The sequence below is a fragment of the Megascapheus bottae genome, chromosome 1 (genome assembly GCF_031878675.1).
Source record: "Megascapheus bottae isolate mThoBot1 chromosome 1, mThoBot2.hap1, whole genome shotgun sequence".
NCBI classification, from domain to species: Eukaryota; Metazoa; Chordata; class Mammalia; order Rodentia; family Geomyidae; genus Megascapheus; species Megascapheus bottae.
The window spans coordinates 987,794-1,004,663 of NC_143509.1; the positions used below are offsets into that span (position 1 = coordinate 987,794).

General features: G+C 62.2%; 2 protein-coding genes across 5 annotated transcripts in view; one reads left to right on the forward strand and one right to left on the reverse strand.

Annotated features, from left to right (window-relative positions):
- Ndufa13 (NADH:ubiquinone oxidoreductase subunit A13) overlaps positions 1-16,870 on the forward strand; it is a 200,475-nt gene that overhangs the window by 130,681 nt on the left and 52,924 nt on the right. The gene's annotated exons all lie outside the window — the stretch shown is intronic.
- The window catches only part of Eps15l1 (epidermal growth factor receptor pathway substrate 15 like 1), a 42,457-nt gene continuing 27,926 nt past the window's right edge, over positions 2,340-16,870 (reverse strand). For 2 of the 4 annotated variants that reach the window (XM_090335211.1, XM_090335204.1), the window contains 5 exons: positions 16,174-16,231; positions 15,797-15,879; positions 12,804-12,933; positions 4,269-4,459; positions 2,340-2,540 (listed from right to left, as the gene is read on the reverse strand). In XM_090335211.1, the coding sequence (XP_090191337.1) occupies positions 2,397-2,540; positions 4,269-4,459; positions 12,804-12,933; positions 15,797-15,879; positions 16,174-16,231 (606 nt within the window). In that variant the 3' untranslated portion in view covers positions 2,340-2,396. The remainder of the gene's footprint in view (positions 2,541-4,268; positions 4,460-12,803; positions 12,934-15,796; positions 15,880-16,173; positions 16,232-16,870) is intronic. The other 2 variants (XM_090335231.1, XM_090335220.1) reach the window with 2 other exon arrangements.

Below are 16,870 nucleotides of genomic sequence, written 5' to 3' on the forward strand. Positions count from 1 at the left end.
GTCCCTGTAGCCCTGGGGCTGTGGCTTTGTTCTGAGTCACCGAGGGCGGCTGGTAGCAGCAGTGCCACCACAGGAGATGTGCCAGCCGCCAGCAGTCTGTGGGTGCAGCGAGTGGGGGCTGGGGAGAGGAGGAGGGGCTGGGTCTGCAGGGCTGACTGCACAGAATGGGGCCTGTCTGGACTCAGGGTCCCGCTGTCCCCAGCTCCACTGCCTCTCTGCCCAGGAAAAGAAAACCCAGGGGCCGGGAGCGTGGCCTGGTGGTAGCCTGCAAGTTCGATTCCTTGGCACCACATACATAGAAGCTGGAAGTGGCCCAGTGGCCCAGGTGGCACCAGACTTGAGTAAAAGCAGCTCAGGGCCAGTGCCTGGGTACAATACAAGCAAGATGCCCACAGGAGGCCAAAGCTTCACGTTCCCGGCGTGACGTTCAACTGTATCAGAACTTCCGAGAAAGGAGAATTAGAGAGGTACGGGTGGAACTACCCAAACCCCCGAGTAAGTTAAGGTGTGGTTTTCTTTACCTGAGCAGGACACAAAAGACCCCAGAAGAGCAAACAAGAGCCCCTTGCAGTTTTGTCTCTATCTATCATCTATCTGTCTGTCTGTCTGTACCATCTGCCATCTATCTATATCTACCACGGTCATCTATCTATAACTATCTGTCTATCTTTTTTCGGTAGGTTGCGGGGCCTGAAGTCAGGGCCCGGGCGCCTTCCTTCAGCCTTTTAGCTGTAGGTTGGTGTTTCTCACTTGAGCCACAGCTCCACTTCGGTTTTTGCTAGTTAGCTGGAGACTGGAGTCTCTGGATCTTTCCAGCCAGCGCCGGCTTCGAGCTTGATCTTCAGGGAACTTGGTTGTGCGTAGCTGAGCTCACAGGCGAGAGCACAGAGCACAGGGTGCTGTGTGCGGAGAACTTCGGGGCTCCATCTCAACTTTGGGAAGATCTTGTGTGTTCATCTGCTCCCACCTCCCTTGCTGGATGGGGAGACTGAGGCAGGGCAAGCGAGCAGGAGCGGGAGGAAGAGCCTCAGCGAGGTCCACAGGCCAGCCGGTGGACTTCCGTGGATGTTTTTGTTGTGTTTTTCTTCCCAATAGCCGATTCTGTGCACTGTGTCCCACAGCTGGTGCTGGGGGTGGAGTGGGGATGAGATAAGCGGTGTTTGAGGACCGGGCCCTTTGTTTCTGGACATTTCCTGGACAGCCTTAAAATAACCGTGCGGGCTCAGGCAGGACGGGGTCTCGCTCCATCCCCAGCCTTGAGGCAGCCCCAGGGCCTTCCCTGTCCACCGAGCATCTCCCCCAGCAATGACGCCCCGAGACCAGCTGCTCCCAGCATCCTGGCCACTGAGGATGCTGAGGCTGGGAGACTCGTGCTCTGAGGCCAGCCAATCAGAAAAGCCCAGGAAGTGTGGGGGAGTGCCACAGGCTCCACTGGAGGGAAGGAGTGTAAGCCATCGCCAAGAAAGTTGGGTGAGGTGTGTGCGTGCATGTGTGTGTGTGTGTGTGTGCGCGCGCACGCGTGGAATCTGAGTTCAAGATCCCAGTACTGACAACAACAAAAAGCAACAACACAAAACCCCAAGCCAAATCAAAGAAAATCCCCCCTCTTCCAGGGGTCAAGGTCAAGGTCCTGGGTTGCACGTGGCCTTCCTGGGCACATGGGCCCCGACTCCATCCACCAGGCTCTGATCCCTGCCCCCTCCCAAGTCAGGGGGTTCTGGGAGGGAGAGGGCTGGCAGAGGGGAGCGACTGTGGTCCCTGGCCTGGGATAGCCGTGCTGTCCACGGCAGCCGTCCACGGCAGCTGGCCGGGGCCTCTGGGATGCCCTGCATTGGTTGTTGAACGTTTCTATGAATCTAAAATGGTCCTAAAAAATGTGATTAAAAGGCAGAAGCAAAGAAATACAGTGGAGTGAGTTCCCAGGGGCTGGGCAGGAAGGGCCCCCCCGGCCCCCCACAGGCTGAGCGGAGGGGCTGCCCCTGGCTGGCAGCCAGGGGTTTAGGGCACTGCTCGGGGTTGGTGTCAGAGAAATACTTGGCATAGGTGCACGCCTGCGCCTGTCCATCCTCGATCCGTCCACCCCCACACGGTGTGGGGGTCCTGGATGTCTGGGCCTTCTGGGTTTGGGGTGCTCAGCCTGGGGTCTCAGGAGCACTTCCCTGGAGGGAGTGACATGCTGGAACATGGTAGAAAACTCCCAGCCAGGCTGCGGACCAGGACTTTGCAACCAAAGTCACACTTGAATGAATTAAACAGCTGGAGGTGTGCCAGCCCTCGCCAGGCCTCTGGGAGGAAGGAGAGAAGACCTGGATGTTTTGTATTAAAATATTTATATTAATCATTCAAACTTCATTTTATACAAGGACCGCGTGCACACAGCGGGCAGGCGGCGTGGCCTAGGCGGGCATGTCGGCCTTGCTGAGCGCGATGGCTAGCTCCAGGTCCTCCTGCTCCTGCCGCCTCAGCCTCGCCAGCCGCTCCTGCTCCGCCTTGGCGCTCTCCCGCTTGGCCCAGGCCAGCTGCTGCTCCTCATTGCAGAACTGCAAGGGAAGGCGTGGATCAGCGCAGCCGCCCTGCTGCCCGCGCCTGCGCTCAGCCCCAGCTCCTTTGGAACCCCAGCAGCACCCCCTCCTGTCTCCACCTAGGCATCTGCTTGTCACCCTGGGGAGTGGAGCCTCCTCTCCACGGAACCGCCAGAAAACTTGGGGTGGCGCTGTGGCTCCAATGGCTGACTGCAAAAGCTTAGCAAGAGCCTCGGCTGGCATCGCCCTCTGCCATGCCGGGCTGTGAGGTTGGCATGGGGCCGGCTGGGGGCTCACGTGAGGCCCCTGGAGGACGGCTCCCTGCCCAGCCTCCACACACCACCCTCCCTGGCCCTTTTGGAATGGTCCAGGGCTGCACCCCAGCAGTGGCTCTGCCCAGGCCAGTGGTCACCTAGGGGTGACTCCCCTGGGGGCCCCCGTTCCATGACCGTGGTGACAGCCAGGCCTGGGGCTCTCAGGATGTGACCTGACCCAGGGGACCCCAGAGGGAACTTTCCAGAAAGGGGTGTCTCGTGTGAGGGGTACTGAGGAGACTCACAGCCCTTTGCTGGGGGGGCGCGGGCCCCGGGGAGAGGTTGGTGTCCCTGCGTGAGGCCTGACGGGGCGTCTGCAGCCTGCACGCATGCTCCCCTGCAGAGCCAGGGACTTGATGTGGCGGGATGCGTGGGTCTTGGTGAGAGGTGGACCCACCATTGCCACACAGTGCAGACCGGGCCTGTGTGCACCCCTGCAGCCTCAGGGGGTGTCCACCAGCGCCCCCTCCCAGTTACTGAAGCTTGGGGCCACAGGCTGTGTCTATGCAACAAAGGCAGTCACGCTGTGTCCAGCTGTGAACTCTGATCAGCTGGGAGGGCCTGGGTGGAGCAGGGACTTGAACCCAGGGCCTATCACTGGCTGGGCAGGCACTCTTTCCACCTCAGGCACATCCCCAGGCCTTCAGGTTTTGAGATGGGCTTGCTAACTTTGCCAGGGCCCTGCTGCCTGGCAGTGGAGCCACCACACCCAGCCAGAACTGTGCCTCTGCCTCTCCACCCGCCTTCCCTTCTGGGGGTGCCAGCCAGCGCTGGAGCCCCTGCCCGCACGTCGGCGAGGCCAGCCCTCTGACACAAAGCTGCACCCCAACCTGGAGGTCTGCCGGTGCCAAGTGGAGGGGGGGGCGGGGCCGGCTACAGGACCCGGCTACCTGGCAGGTTCAGAACAAACAGAAACACAACACACAAAACCAAGAGGGTTCTGGGAAGACAAGAGCACAAGACGCACAGGCCAGGGCGTGGCTCGAGTGGGAGAGCGCCTGCCTGCTGCCTGCACGCACCAGGCCACAAGTTCAAATTCCAGCTCTGCAAAAAAAAAAAAAAAGAAAAGAAAGAAAAAAACAAAGAAAACCGGGAAGAAAAAAGGCTTTTTTTTTTTTTGAGCTAATGTGGGTTCTGCCAGCTTTTGCAGTATGGAGTGTATCCCCTACAGAGACACAGGAGCCCTCAGGTGCAGCCTGAGGTTGGGGGTGCAGGCCCAGAGACGGTTCTGTCTGCGGCAGAGGCCTCTTGGGTGATGGCGCTGGGTGCCAGCCAGGCTGCGGGCATGGGTGCTTTCCCGCTTTGTTACTGGAGACATTTCCTTGCTAGGACAGCACCAGGTCGGCCTGGGGCGGTACATCAGGGGAGCGAGCAAGCCCCCCCACCAAGCGGCAAGCAGGGGATGGAGGGGGTGCGGTGGGTCTCAACTTACAGAGGTGAAGTCGGCAAAGCCCGCGGAAGAGGCCTTAGAGGAAGGGACAAATGGATCTTTTCCACTAAACGGGTCCCCAAACCCCTTTTTATTTTGGAACGGGTCGCCGGTGTCAGCCCCCAGTGGCTGGAAGGGGTCGGGGGGCTCGGGGAAGTCTGCAGAGCCGAGCTGGCTTACAGGCGTACTTTTACCTGGAAGGTTGAGGAGGAGAGAAAACAGAAAAAAAAAAAAAAAAAGAAGAAGAAAAAAAAGTTACTCACGGCGCAGGCGCAGCAGGGTGGATGGGGCAGGCGCTCTGCCAGTGAGCCTTGCCCCCGGCAGGGGAGACACAAACCACAGAGGAGTGCACACACACGCACGTACACACACACACACACACGCACACGGCGAGAGGGAGGAGAGGCCGTGTCCTCACATACAACCACGGCAAACATGAGCATGCAAGATGACAGGCGTGTCTCCATGTGCCACATGCACAGACACCACAAGAGCCACGCAGGGCCGACACACCGGGGAGAGGGAGGGGGAGGGGGAGGGGGGGTCTTGGCTGAACCCCCCAGTCAAGCCTGTGCTCAGCGGTGTGGCCCCGCAGCTGTGGGGGCTGGGTCTCGCCTCGGGAGGGACCCCGCCTGCCTGCGCCCATCTGCGGTTATGCCTGGGCCTGGTGACCCTGCGCCCAGGACGGCCAGGGCTGTGAGGTGGCCTGCTGCCTGCGAGGTGGCTGTTGCATGCCTCTTTCCACAGCTGTCCTGTCTCCAGAGCGCTCACTTCCTCCAGCTGATTGTGGACTGCGCTGGCAGCAGCTGCAGGTGGTGGGGGTGGGGGCTGTGGGGTGCAGGGCCCAGCACATGCCAGATACAGGATGGCACAAATTTGGGGATACCATTTCTTAAAACTAGAGGTTTCTGAGGCTCACGGGTCCTAGGACTTGTGCCTGGGTGCAGAAGGAAGCACATGAGTTCTCTGGGGGGCTTGCTGGGGCTCCCTGTGCACCCCATCCCCTTTGGGCCCCAAGTTATTTTCAGGCGGTCTGGTCGGGGGGCTGCTCCATGTAATTGCTTCTGCTCTCCCGGAGCACAGCTTGTCTGCAGCTTGAGGTGTGTGGGCCTGGGGGCCGGGTGTGTGGGGAGGGAGGCCTTGTTCTTAGATGCCCAGCAGAGGCTCCAGCCTCCCCCTCCCCGCCCAGGGGGGTGTGGGGGGAGAGCAAGGCTGAAGATGGGCCACACAGGACTGGTGTGCAAACCGCAGTTTCGACAGTTACCCACGCGGTGAGCCCGATCGCACACGGCAAAAACAACACAAGCCTCAGGGTTCACCACAGTGCCGCTGTCAAAAAAAAAAAAAACACCAAGGTGGCCTGGTGGCCGGCTCCACCCTGCTGGAAACTTCAACTGTCCTTGTCCAGGTTTCTGAGGAACCAGGCTCTGGCCGGGGCTGCGGGATGGGGGAACAGGGAGCATCCCAGGGGCCTCGCCCCTTTTCTGGTTAGCTTTTTGGGGATCCCCCCAGAGCTGCAGGGCCCCAAGATAAAACAGCGGAGTTATGAACACCTGTCGCGCGGTGAGCGCAAGGGACAGGCTGGACTCAGGGAGAGGCGGTGGGGCTGTGCGGGGATCCATGCGAGGATCCTCAGATCTGAGCAGGAGGAGGAGGAGGACGACGACGACAGTCGGGGGCAGTGGCACAGGCCGCGGGAGGGGCTACGCCGTGTGTGTGAGGGGCTACGCCGTGTGTGTGAGGGGCTGTGCACACTCGCCCGCACAATCACACTACGCTGCCCTCCTGGAAAGTTTGCTCCCACAGATCACATGCACACCCACACACAACCCAGAATCAAACGCCCAACCCCACAGAGGTTTGTGGTCAGGGATGACACCCCCCCCCCCGCCCTGGCCGCTGTACTGTGCCAGTCAGGCTGTGTGCACGCGGGCCGGAGCCCTGATCCACGTCCCCACCACAACACTGGACCCACGGGGGTGCCCGAGCCCACCCGCCACCTGTGGGACCCACGGGGCTCCCTGCCTCCGCCTCGGCCCTGTGCCTCCTGGGGGGACGCTGGGCTGGCCCCACAGATCACAGCTGGGCTGGCAGTACGCCCTCCTGGGAGACAGAAATCTGAGGAGCCGCCACGGCCGCGGCTCTGATTTCCCACCAAAGCCACGTGCAGCCGTGTGTGGGACTCAAAGCACAGCGGCCACAGAGGGGCCCCAGAGCCTTTCTGGAAGGTTCCACAGCGGCTCACGAGGTCCACACAAACATGGGAAACAGGGCAAGGCTGGGCTGCGTGGACCACACGTCGGCAGTCCTTGCTTCTATCTGGTTCTGTGACCCAGGATCAGGCTGTGGCCAGGCCTGCCTCAACCTCCCCTGAAGGGATGGGAGGGAATGGAGGCGGCATGCAGAGGTGAGCGTGGCAAGGCCACCACACCTCCGGGCTGGCCCCTGGCGAGGGCTCTGGGCCAGGAGCGCTGCGCTGGCCGCCTGCACGCGGTGCAGCACGGCAGGGCTGCCTTCAGTGCGTTGTGGGGCTATGCATAGGTCCTGGGGGTGCGAGGGCCCCACACGGGCCCCAAAGGGTTCCTGGGCTGGGGCCGGGGTGGGGATACCCTGGTCTCAGGGAAGCAGCCACCCCGCAGTCCCCAGGGCCCCTCTGAACAGCGGACAATGACACAAGCCCTTGGCCACCGCTGCCCACGAGCACCCGTCATGCCCTGCCCCTGGCAGCCCGCTCCACGGCGGCTCTGGGGGAAGGGGTGGGCGAGGGGCTCCCTAGGCTGGGTCCCCCAGGACGGCCAGCCCCTGACAAGGGGTGACGACTGCGTGTCCTGACCCGTTATCTCCTGGAGCTCATCGTGGGAACGGAATTGAAGTAGTTAAGTTCAAGGCTGAGGTGCTAACCACACGGCTCGGAGGCTCTTACACAACAAACATGAGGTTTTGGGGTACAATGGGCCGGGAGGGCCAGCTCCCACTACTGCGTGCTCCCCCAGCTGCCCCGGAGCAGGTTGGGCCTAGCAGGGGCTGGGGCTTTACCCACGGCGTGGGCTGGGCAGGAGGGGACCCCATGCAGCCCCTGCTCCAGGGCGCAGGAGCCCCGCGAGGAGAGGACCCGGGCCCGCGGGCGCCCGGCCGGACCTGGCTGGGGGCTGGGGTGCGGGGCACGGGCAGGAAGCGGCAGGGTGGGGTCGCGGCCCAATCACTGACGCCCACAGCCGTTTCCTGCACTTGAAAAAAATCTGTTTCTCTCTTTGCAAATCAACAACTTTTACCTAGAAACTCCTTCGCGGTGAGTGCTGACTGAGCCTGACCTCCGGTCCGTTGCAGAAAATACGCCACTGTTTACCTGGGGGAGGTGTGTGCACCCCGACTTTAACCGACAGGTTTCGGGGCTTCCTGCCAGGGCTGTTTTGCATCTGCCTGAAAGAACCTTGTTTCCTTGGCCCCAAACAGACATCTGCCACTACTCAATACCTTGACAGACCTTTCTAGAAAAGACGCCCACACTCAGCGCAGCACCACAGCCCATGGGGGTGTAGAGAGGATGGGCAGCGGCTCTGGTGGCTCAGGGAACCCACGTTCCTCCTTGTGTCACATCCACACCAACACCACCCGAGGTGCCGCCACAGAGCAGCGCAAAACGCAGAGCGGAGCTGGGGTCCTGAGCAGACCGCTGGCCGCGCTCTGCCTAGGCCAGGGGCACAGGGACGGCTCGGGACCCTGGCCCAGTGCCCTCAGCCCTTTTCTTGCCCCAGTTGGCCCCATGTTCTAGGGAAAATGGAGGCTTCCTGGCTCAGCTCCCATCCTGATTCCCAAGAAAGTGGTGACTACGGAAGCACAGCTGCCTGCTCTCTCCTCTCCACACCTTCTCCACACCCTGCAGGAGCACATCTGCCTGCTCTCTCCTTCTCCACACCCTGCAGGAGCACATCTGCCTGCTCTCTCCTTCTCCACACCCCGCAGGAGCACATCTGCCTGCTCTCTCCTTCTCCACACCCTGCAGGAGCACATCTGCCTGCTCTCTCCTTCTCCACACCCTGCAGGAGCACAGCTGCCTGCTCTCTCCTTCTCCACAACCTGCAGGAGCACATCTGCCTGCTCTCTCCCTCTCCACACCCTGCAGGAGCACATCTGCCTGCTCTCTCCTTCTCCACACCCTGCAGGAGCACATCTGCCTGCTCTCCTCTCCACACCCTGCAGGAGCACATCTGCCTGCTCTCTCCTTCTCCACACCCTGCAGGAGCACATCTGCCTGCTCTCTCCTCTCCACACCCTGCAGGAGCACAGCTGCCTGCTCTCTCCTTCTCTACACCCCGCAGGAGCACATCTGCCTGCTCTCTCCTCTCCACACCCTGCAGGAGCACATCTGCCTGCTCTCTCCTTCTCTACACCCTGCAGGAGCACATCTGCCTGCTCTCTCCTTCTCCACACCCCGCAGGAGCACATCTGCCTGCTCTCTCCTTCTCCACACCCCACAGGAGCACATCTGCCTGCTCTCTCCTTCTCCACACCCCACAGGAGCACATCTGCCTGCTCTCTCCTTCTCCATATCCTGCAGGAGCACATCTGCCTGCTCTCTCCTTCTCCACAGGCTGCAGGAGCACATCTGCCTGCTCTCTCCTCTCCACACCCTGCAGGAGCAGATCTGCCTGCTCTCTCCTTCTCCACACCCCGCAGGAGCACATCTGCCTGCTCTCTCCTCTCCACACCCTGCAGGAGCACATCTGCCTGCTCTCTCCTACTCCACACCCTGCAGGAGCACATCTGCCTGCTCACTCCTTCTCCACAACCTGCAGGAGCACATCTGCCTGCTCTCTCCCTCTCCACACCCTGCAGGAGCACATCTGCCTGCTCTCTCCTCTCCACACCCCGCAGGAGCACATCTGCCTGCTCTCTCCTCTCCACACCCTGCAGGAGCACATCTGCCTCTCTCCTTCTCCACACCCTGCAGGAGCACATCTGCCTGCTCTCTCCTTCTCCACACCCTGCAGGAGCACATCTGCCTGCTCTCTCCTCTCCACACCCTGCAGGAGCACAGCTGCCTGCTCTCTCCTTCTCTACACCCCGCAGGAGCACATCTGCCTGCTCTCTCCTTCTCCACACCCTGCAGGAGCACATCTGCCTGCTCTCCTCTCCACACCCTGGAGGAGCACATCTGCCTGCTCTCTCCTTCTCCACACCCTGCAGGAGCACAGCTGCCTGCTCTCTCCTTCTCCACACCCCGCAGGAGCACATCTGCCTGCTCTCTCCTCTCCACACCCTGCAGGAGCACATCTGCCTGCTCTCTCCTTCTCCACACCCCGCAGGAACACATCTGCCTGCTCTCTCCTCTCCACACCCTGCAGGAGCACAGCTGCCTGCTCTCTCCTTCTCCACACCCCGCAGGAGCACATCTGCCTGCTCTCTCCTTCTCCACACCCCGCAGGAGCACATCTGCCTGCTCTCTCCTTCTCCACACCCCGCAGGAGCACATCTGCCTGCTCTCTCCTCTCCACACCCTGCAGGAGCACATCTGCCTGCTCTCTCCTTCTCCACACCCCGCAGGAGCACATCTGCCTGCTCTCTCCTCTCCACACCCTGCAGGAGCACATCTGCCTGCTCTCTCCTTCTCCACATCCTGCAGGAGCACATCTGCCTGCTCTCTCCTCTCCACACCCTGCAGGAGCACATCTGCCTGCTCTCTCCTTCTCCACACCCCGCAGGAGCACATCTGCCTGCTCTCTCCTCTCCACACCCTGCAGGAGCACATCTGCCTGCTCTCTCCTACTCCACACCCTGCAGGAGCACATCTGCCTGCTCTCTCCTTCTCCACACCCTGCAGGAGCACATCTGCCTGGTCTCTCCTTCTCCACAGGCTGCAGGAGCACATCTGCCTGCTCTCTCCTTCTCCACAGGCTGCAGGAGCACATCTGCCTGCTCTCCTCTCCACACCCTGCAGGAGCACATCTGCCTGCTCTCTCCCTCTCCACACCCTGCAGGAGCACATCTGCCTGCTCTCCTCTCCACACCCTGCAGGAGCACATCTGCCTGCTCTCTCCTTCTCTACACCCTGCAGGAGCACATCTGCCTGCTCTCTCCTTCTCCACACCCCGCAGGAGCACATCTGCCTGCTCTCTCCTTCTCCACACCCCACAGGAGCACATCTGCCTGCTCTCTCCTTCTCCACACCCCACAGGAGCACATCTGCCTGCTCTCTCCTTCTCCATATCCTGCAGGAGCACATCTGCCTGCTCTCTCCTTCTCCACAGGCTGCAGGAGCACATCTGCCTGCTCTCTCCTCTCCACACCCTGCAGGAGCAGATCTGCCTGCTCTCTCCTTCTCCACACCCCGCAGGAGCACATCTGCCTGCTCTCTCCTCTCCACACCCTGCAGGAGCACATCTGCCTGCTCTCTCCTACTCCACACCCTGCAGGAGCACATCTGCCTGCTCACTCCTTCTCCACAACCTGCAGGAGCACATCTGCCTGCTCTCTCCCTCTCCACACCCTGCAGGAGCACATCTGCCTGCTCTCTCCTCTCCACACCCCGCAGGAGCACATCTGCCTGCTCTCTCCTCTCCACACCCTGCAGGAGCACATCTGCCTCTCTCCTTCTCCACACCCTGCAGGAGCACATCTGCCTGCTCTCTCCTTCTCCACACCCCGCAGGAGCACATCTGCCTGCTCTCTCCTCTCCACACCCTGCAGGAGCACATCTGCCTGCTCTCTCCTACTCCACACCCTGCAGGAGCACATCTGCCTGCTCTCTCCTTCTCCACACCCTGCAGGAGCACATCTGCCTGGTCTCTCCTTCTCCACAGGCTGCAGGAGCACATCTGCCTGCTCTCTCCTTCTCCACAGGCTGCAGGAGCACATCTGCCTGCTCTCTCCTCTCCACACCCAGCAGGAGCACAGCTGCCTGCTCTCTCCTTCTCCACACCCCGCAGGAGCACATCTGCCTGCTCTCTCCTCTCCACACCCTGCAGGAGCATAGCTGCCTGCTCTCTCCTTCTCCATACCCTGCAGGAGCACATCTGCCTGCTCTCTCCTTCTCCACATCCTGCAGGAGCACATCTGCCTGCTCTCTCCTTCTCCACAGGCTGCAGGAGCACATCTGCCTGCTCTCTCCTCTCCACACCCAGCAGCACAGCTGCCTGCTCTCTCCTCTCCACACACCGCAGGAGCGCATCTGCCTGCTCTCTCCTCTCCACACCCCGCAGGAGCACATCTGCCTGCTCTCTCCTTCTCCACACCCCGCAGGAGCACATCTGCCTGCTCTCTCCTCTCCACACCCCGCAGGAGCACATCTGCCTGCTCTCTCCTTCTCCATACCCTGCAGGAGCACATCTGTCTGCTCTCTCCTCTCCACACACCGCAGGAGCACATCTGCCTGCTCTCTCCTTCTCCACACCCCGCAGGAGCACATCTGCCTGCTCTCTCCTCTCGACACCCTGCAGTAGCACATCTGCCTGCTCTCTCCTTCTCCACACCCTGCAGGAGCACATCTGCCTGCTCTCTCCTTCTCCACACCCTGCAGGAGCACATCTGCCTGCTCTCTCCTTCTCCACACCCTGCAGGAGCACATCTGCTTGCTCTCCTCTCCACACCCTGCAGGACCACATCTGCCTGCTCTCCTCCCCACACACCAGGGCTCCTCCCTGTATGCAGCGCCCTAAGCCTGGTCTGAGTGAGCTAGCAGGGACAAGTGAGATGGGAAGAACTCGCAGCGTGCATGCGGGCACTCGCACACGCACACACGTATACGCGTGCACATGCATGCACACGCACGCACACACTCCACCAGTGAGCACACCATCTAGGGCGTCAGTGTGCATGCGGTCAGTGCACACACGCACAGGCGGTCAGCGGGTGAGCACACACACAGGCGCAGGCTGTCGTGTGCATGGATACGTCGCGTACCGGCCAGCAGTGTGTACCGAGGCCCGCCTCCATGTGCCGCAGCTTCTGGGTTGGAGAATCGGGGAGAAGCTCAGACTCCACCCCATGTGGACCTGCCCTGCCCACGAAACCGTGAGGCACCTGTGGATGTCTCCGGGCTCCCGAGGCCAGGGTGTCTATGCACAGTATGGCCTGCCACAGGGGCACCCGCGTCCACAGCCACGGGAGGGGTGTGGAGGGCAAGCTCCCAGGAGCGCTGAATGAAAGGCAGCTTTGCTTCCTCCCATGTACGGCTGAGTGAGCAGGCGTGTGCGGGGTGGCCATGAGAGGGGCCGGCTCTGCCACAGCACCGGGCCACGTGGGGCAGAGGGGAGGGTGCGCGGCCTCTCGGTAGCAGAACCCATGTCCCCAGAGCTTGGTGTTCCACGGAGGGCGCCTCACTACGTCAGCCATGCAGAGCAGGCCCTGCACGAGGCAGTGCCCCCCTCAGGGATGGCGGGGCCCAAGGCGGGGAGGACGGCGGGTGCTGGCCCCAGAGGCCATCCGCAGGGCCTGCATGTCCCCACACAGCCACGCCAGGCCCCAGGTCTACCCGGCCAGCCCAGGCCTGCGCCCTTGCGGGGAGACCTCCAGCCCGGCCCAGGGGTCCCGCGTACTGACCGCTGGGCGGCTTTGGCCGAGGCGGAGCGGGCTTCTTTGGCGGCAGAGCAGGCATGTGCTGGGCACTCTGAAAGGGGTCGTCTGAGAACGCCGCGCCTCCCATAGACGAAGGGAAAGGCCCAGCGGGGGGCTGCAAGAGAGGACACGGGAGAGGCAAAACCGTCAGTCTTGAGAGGCCACCTCGAAGGGCCTGGCCAGGCCCCGTGGTGGGGAATGAGGTCCGTGGCCCCTGCACCGAGGCCTCCTGCTCACCCGAAGGGCCGTGTCCCTGCAGCCCCCACTCCCCCCTGCTACCGTTCCCATCAGGCCCTTGTCCCTGGGGCCTGGACCCTCAGCTGCCTCCCCCCCGACACCCCGAGGCTCAAATCCAGATCACACCAGCCATCCTGCCTAATGGTAGATGGCTGCGCAGTGGGCGGGTAGATGGGTGGACGTGGGAATGAACGAGAGGCGGGTGGGGCCTGTGTGGAGGATGGGTGCAGGCGTGGCCGGCAGGCAGTGGGGAGTGGATGAGGGTGACTGAGGATGGGGCAGGGCGGTAGGGGCAGTGCTGGGAACAGGGGTGGAGAGGTACTGGGCTCCAGTGGGAGCGAGGCTGGCGGGAAGTGAGACCACTGTCTTCTGGAGGCAGAGAGGCTGAGGCCCCTGGGCCCAGTGTCAGGTCACAGACGTGGCTGTCTCTAGTGCCTCTGTGCCAGTGACAGGGACACCGCTGGAGACTGCCTGGAGCAGGACCATCGTCAGGACTGGAGGTCACGGGGAGGGTCACGTGGCTTCTGCACCTTGGCTGACCGCCCCGCTCCTCCTCTCAGCTCTGTGGACACCCAGGTGGAGAGCCACGCTGGAGACAAGCCCTCCTGCTCGCCACTGCTCGTGTTCCCTGTGCAGGGAAGCCGAGGCCTGGAGCGGCCCCATCCGGCTTGGCCTGGGGCGGGGCTGTATTGTGGGTGGGCTCTGTTCTCAAGGCACTGCAGGAGACACTGGTGGATGGGGCAGGGAGCCCAGGAGCGTGACCCACTCTCCTGCCCCAGATGCGGGCCATTTCCAGTTCCCATGTCTGCGTGGCTAGGCCAGGCTAGCGAGGCCTGGTCTGGTGGGCTGACTCAGTTTCCCCACCTTTCATACAACACACACCACCTCAGGCCCTGGCTCAGCGCCGTGGGAAAGGAAGCCAGTACTGGGCACACACACCCCAGCTTTAGTCACCTAACATCAAAAACAGTATATGGAAAATTCCAGAAGTTGACACTTAATAGGTCTGGACAGCCTTGAACATGCAGCACATGCCTGGGTTTGTCTTTTGTCCGTTTGTCTTTTGTCCGTCGGCTCGTGTCTGAGGGAGCCTGGCTGCAGTCGGAGCTGCAGTGCAGCCTCTGGCTGACCTAGGCACCTTCTGGGGCACTGAGGAAGGGGGTCTGGGGCAGGGCTGTCCCTGTGGGGTACCAGGTGCACTGCACCTCACATTGGAGGAGTCATTTGTGTTCTTTGGAGAGTCCAGCTGTGGGGCCAGGCGGCAGACAGGCATGCCTCCCCTGCCCACGGGGGCTGGGCCCCACCCAGCCTGGGTAAGGATGCCACCACCCCGGCTCCTCGGGCATGGGCCTCTGAGAGCGCTCTGCAGGCCTGGGGGGTGAGAGGAGGGAGGGAGCCCAGGGCTGGCGGAGGACGGACTCCAGGGAAGCAGCCCTGCGAGGGACAGCACAGTTCTGGCTCGTGGGGCACACAGGGGCTCAGGGTGGTGGCAGAGGCTGCCCGGCAGGCACCGCCACGCAGTGAAGGGGAAAAGGTGGAGAAGTCACTAAAAATGGCTCGAGAGTCTGCCAAGAGTGCCACACGCGGCTCTGGGCGTGGGTGGGAGGAGAGAGCAAGTTATCTAAGCTTTACTCTTATTTTTACTCTCAGGTGCCTTCTGCAAACACATTTTGAGGAACTTATTTGAATTTCTTTTCTTTGTGGTGCAGGGGACAGGGGCCGGGCCTCGCAGCATGAGCGGGGTCCAGCACGGCCCATCCTGAGGGCGCTGGGGTCTGGGGTGCTGAGAACCCCTTCCTAGCTCCTGAGCCCCACCCTGCTCTGGTGGGAGAGAGCTGACGTTTAAAAAAAAAAAAGAAAAAGAAAAAAAGAAAGCAAGCTCAGGAAAATAACAACAAAACCAGGCTGCCACCAGCTTTCGTTTCCCGGCAGTATTTACACACCTGAGGCCCTTCTTGAAAAACAATGAAACCGCAGGCCAACAGACCATCCCTGCTCACCCCACCCCGCCCCACCCCCATCCAGGCGGCAGTGGAATGGGCAATGGAATGAGCACCGTTTCCATGGCAGCGGGGAAGCCTGCTCTGCAGAAGGGGATGGGCTGGGCAGTTCTCCCAAACACTGTCCCCCTGCAGGCCCCCTAAGGAAGCAGGCTCCCCGGGTTCCAGGAACCAGCAATGTGCTACTGCCCCGGGTGGCAGAGCTCCTCATGACATGCCAGGAGCAGCCAGAGCCACAGCCCACCCTGCACACCAGGGTTGGGGCTCGGGGCCCCAGCATCCCACCTTGGTGCAGCTCCGCCTCTGGGCCCACATTTTTTGCTGCCCTCAGCAGCATCACGCAGTGCTCAGAAGCTGTGTGGTCCAGCCAAAGCACGGGCAGTGTGTGAGGGGCCGGACACAAGCCACTCCCCGCCAGGGTCAGACATGCACCCAGAAACCAGAAGCCTCTGCGCCTGTGGGTCCTAGAACTCTCCCTACCACAGGCTCCCACACCACACAAGGGAGAGCCCACGGAGGACTGCCTGTGAGATGCCGTGGACACTGCTGGGCCCCAGGTCCCTGGTGCCACCCTGCCCCCTGCTGGCAGGCTCGTGGGGGAGACGGCCTGCACTCATGGATCTAGATGCCGGTGCACCTTGGCTCCTACGTCATGGGGGCCTGGGCTCGGCTGGCGCACGGGCAGACCCAGACCCCACCACCCCACAGAAGAGGCCCGTGGGCCTGCCACGACCCCCTTACCTTGGACATCTGGCTGAAGTCAGCAAAGCCTTCGGCACTGCTGAATGCCCCGCTCCCAAAGGGGTCCAAGGTCCCAAAGGGATCTGGAAGACACAGGCCAGGGTCGTGGCTGGGACAGATGCACCCCTACCGTACCTCGGGGGTGAGGACAAGGCGGGGTCCCTGGGGGCATGGCCTGAGGCTGGGGGGTGGCGGGTTCACAGTGGACAAATGTGGGCACAGACTGCTGCCTGAGGCTGAGATGCCTGCAGTGTGGGGACCGATGCGCAGAGCCAGGGCCTCACAACACAGCCCAGGCCTGGCAGCCCGGCCGGGAAGGCTCAGGGAAGGTGGGCAAGGCCGGGCGGCGTAGCAGGCAGGAGCTCCGCCACACTCACCTGAAGCTTTCGACACACTGGACGACGGGAAGGGATCGCTGGACTCAAATGGATCGAGCTGAGGAGGAGACAGGAGACGGGGTCTGTGGGCATTCTGCCATTACGGGCCCAGGCCCCGGCCTGCAACCCCGGGTAGATGCCGCGTCACCAAGGGGCAGGGTGGACCTTCCCACATTCCCATTCTGGCTTGAAATGACAGCGCCGGGGTGACCACGCCATGGGAGCCCACGCACCCTGACCCACAGCACCCCTGGGCCTGTGTGGCTGGGAAGTGCCTCCACCCCTACACACACCAAGAACCCCGCAGACACTCGTGCTAAAGCAGTTTGGAAAGCTGAGGGGACTGAGGGGCCGGGCTGGGGGAGGGGGCTGTGCCTGCAAGCCAGGCCCGCAGGCCAGGGTTACTGGGCCCAGGCTGGCTGCAGGGAGGGGTCCTCAGGGAGGGGTCCTGGGAGGGGTTCTATGGAGGGGTCATGGGGAGGGGTCCTCAAGGAGGGGTTATTGGAGGTCCTGGGGAGGGGTCATTGGGAGTCATGGGAGGGGTCCTGGGGAGGGGTTATTGGGGGTCCTGGGGAGGGGTCCTCAGGGAGTGGTCATGGGGGGGGTAATAGGGAGGGGTCCTGGGAGGGGTCATTGGGGGTCATGGGGGGGTCCTGGGGAGGGGTCCTTGGGGAGGGGTCATGGGGAAGGGTCCTGG